Source organism: Colobus angolensis, unplaced genomic scaffold (genome assembly GCF_000951035.1).
Source record: "Colobus angolensis palliatus isolate OR3802 unplaced genomic scaffold, Cang.pa_1.0 Scaffold119, whole genome shotgun sequence".
In the NCBI taxonomy this organism is placed as follows: domain Eukaryota; kingdom Metazoa; phylum Chordata; class Mammalia; order Primates; family Cercopithecidae; genus Colobus; species Colobus angolensis.
The window spans coordinates 7,368,654-7,370,936 of NW_012113030.1; the positions used below are offsets into that span (position 1 = coordinate 7,368,654).

Genomic DNA, 2,283 nt, shown 5'->3' on the forward strand with positions numbered 1-2,283 from the left:
CAGCCTCCACCTCCCAGGTTCAAGCAATTCTCCCACCTCAGCCTCCTGAGTAGCTGGGATAACAGGGGTGCACCACCACTGGAGCTAATTTTTGCATTTGTAGTAGAGACAAGGTTTTACCATGTTGGCCAGGCTGGTCTCGAACTCCTGACCTCAGGTGATCCACCTGCCTCGGCCTCCCAAAGAGCTGGGATTATAGGCATGAGCCACCACACCCAGCTGGCACTCTCTCTCTCTTTCGTTTCTTTTTTTGAGATGGGTCTTGCTCTCTTCCCAGGGTGGAGTGCAGTGGCATGATCTCAGCTCACTGCAACCTCCGCCTCCAGGCTCAAGCAAATTCTCCTGCCTCAGCCTCCCAAGTAGCTAGGATTATAGGCACACGCCACCATGCCCAACTAATTTTTGTATTTTTAGTAGAGATAGGATTTCACCATGTTGGCCACGATGGTCTCGAGCTCCTGACCTCATGATCTTTCTGCCTCAGCCTCCCAAAGTGCTGGGATTACAGGCACGAGCCACCGTGCCCGGCCCATTCTTTCTTTTTTTATGGCTGCTTAGAAGGCAAATTGATGGGCATTTGGAACCAGAAATCACAAGAGACAATGAAGTTCTTCCTGTAAGTCTTGACTACACAGACAAGGATAATTCAGTAAGACAGTGTTTCTCAATTAGGGGTGGTTTTGCACCCCAGGGAACATGTGGCAATATCTGGAGACATTTTTAATAGTTACAACCAGAGGAGAAGACTACTGGCATCTAGTGAGTAGGGGCCAGGGATGCTGCTAAATATCCTACAATGCACAGGACAGCCCCCACAACAAGGAATTATCCTTGACTGAAATGTCAATCTTGCTGACTTTCAGAAATCCTGCCCAGTGAGATGGCAGACTAATGAGAAAGGAGGAGCCTGGATCCCTGAATGACCACAAGGAACAGGGTTGCCCACCAGTCTGGATCAGTCGCACTGTTATCTAAGAGAAATAAACTTCTCTTATCTGAGACTTTACATTTTTGGTTTTTTTTTTTTCTTTTTTTTGAGACAGAGTCTTGCTCTGTCATCCAGGCTAGAGTGCAGTGGTGCGATCTCGGCTCACTGCAAGCTCTGCCCCCGGGTTCAAGTGATTCTCCTGCCTCAGCCTCCCAAGTAGCTGGGATTACAGGCGCCTGCCACCATGCCTGGCCAATTTTGTTTTTGTATTTTTAGTAGAGATGGGGTTTCACGGTGTTAGCCAGGATGGTCTCGATTTCCTCACCTCATGATCCATCCGCCTTGGCCTCCCAAAGTGCCGAGATTACAGGCATGAGCCACTGCGCCCAGCCATTTTTGGGTCTTCTTCTAACAGCTTTTACTCTAATAAGCACTTAGCACTCTAACCAGGTCATTATGAATGCTCAGAAAATGGTAGCTTTAAAAAAAGAGAACATCTTTAAATAAAAGAGATGGGAGATACAGCCGCAGAGAGAAGAGGCATGTCCAGGTTTGGACAGAGACCAGGTTGGAGGTGTGGGGATGTAGAAGGAGGGGGAAGTACTCACTGTGATGGGGAACAGCCTCCCGGGCACCTGTACCACGGGGGCATTGCTGAAATAGCTGGAGAAGAGCGAGATGTTGATGGTGGCCGACATGAGGATGACCTTGAGGTCAGGCCGCTTGGGCAACAGGCGCCGGAGGACACCCAGGAGGAAATCGTTGTGGAGATGCCGCTCGTGGACTTCATCCACAATCAGGACCTCGTACTGGGGCAGGCTGGGCTCCCGCTGGATTTGTCGCAGAAGCAGGCCCACTGTCAGGAACACAATCTTGGTTGCCGCCGAACGCGTGCTCTCAAAGCGGATCTGGTAGCCGACCTGGGGTGGGATGAAGAAAGGTGTGGTCAGGAGAGGACCCTGAGCCTGGGTATCAGCCCCTGGCCCTGCCCAAATTGAAAATCTAAGCAGGCCAGGTGCAGTGGCTCACGCCTATAATCCCAGCACTTTGGGAGGCCGAGGCGGGCAGATCACCTGAGGTCAGGAGTTCGAGATCAGCCTGACTAACATGGAGAAACCCCATCTCTACTAAAAGTACAAACAAAATTAGCTGGGCGTGGTGGCGCGTGCCTATAATCCCAGCTACTTGGGAGGCTGAGGCAGGAGAATCGCTTGAACCTGGGAGGCGGAGGTTGCAGTGAGCCAAGATCACACCATTGCACTCCAGCCTTGGGCAACAAGAGTGAAACTGCGTCTCAAAAATAAAAAAAGAGCAGGGCGTGGTGGCTCAAGCCTGTAATCCCAGCACTTTGGGAG

General features: G+C 51.0%; 1 protein-coding gene across 2 annotated transcripts in view; it reads right to left on the reverse strand.

Moving 5' to 3' along the window:
- Positions 1-2,283, reverse strand: part of DHX34 (DEAH (Asp-Glu-Ala-His) box polypeptide 34) — a 44,110-nt gene that overhangs the window by 27,546 nt on the left and 14,281 nt on the right. For both annotated transcript variants that reach the window (XM_011926491.1, XM_011926500.1), the window contains exon 3: positions 1,537-1,848. In XM_011926491.1, the coding sequence (XP_011781881.1) occupies positions 1,537-1,848 (312 nt within the window). The remainder of the gene's footprint in view (positions 1-1,536; positions 1,849-2,283) is intronic.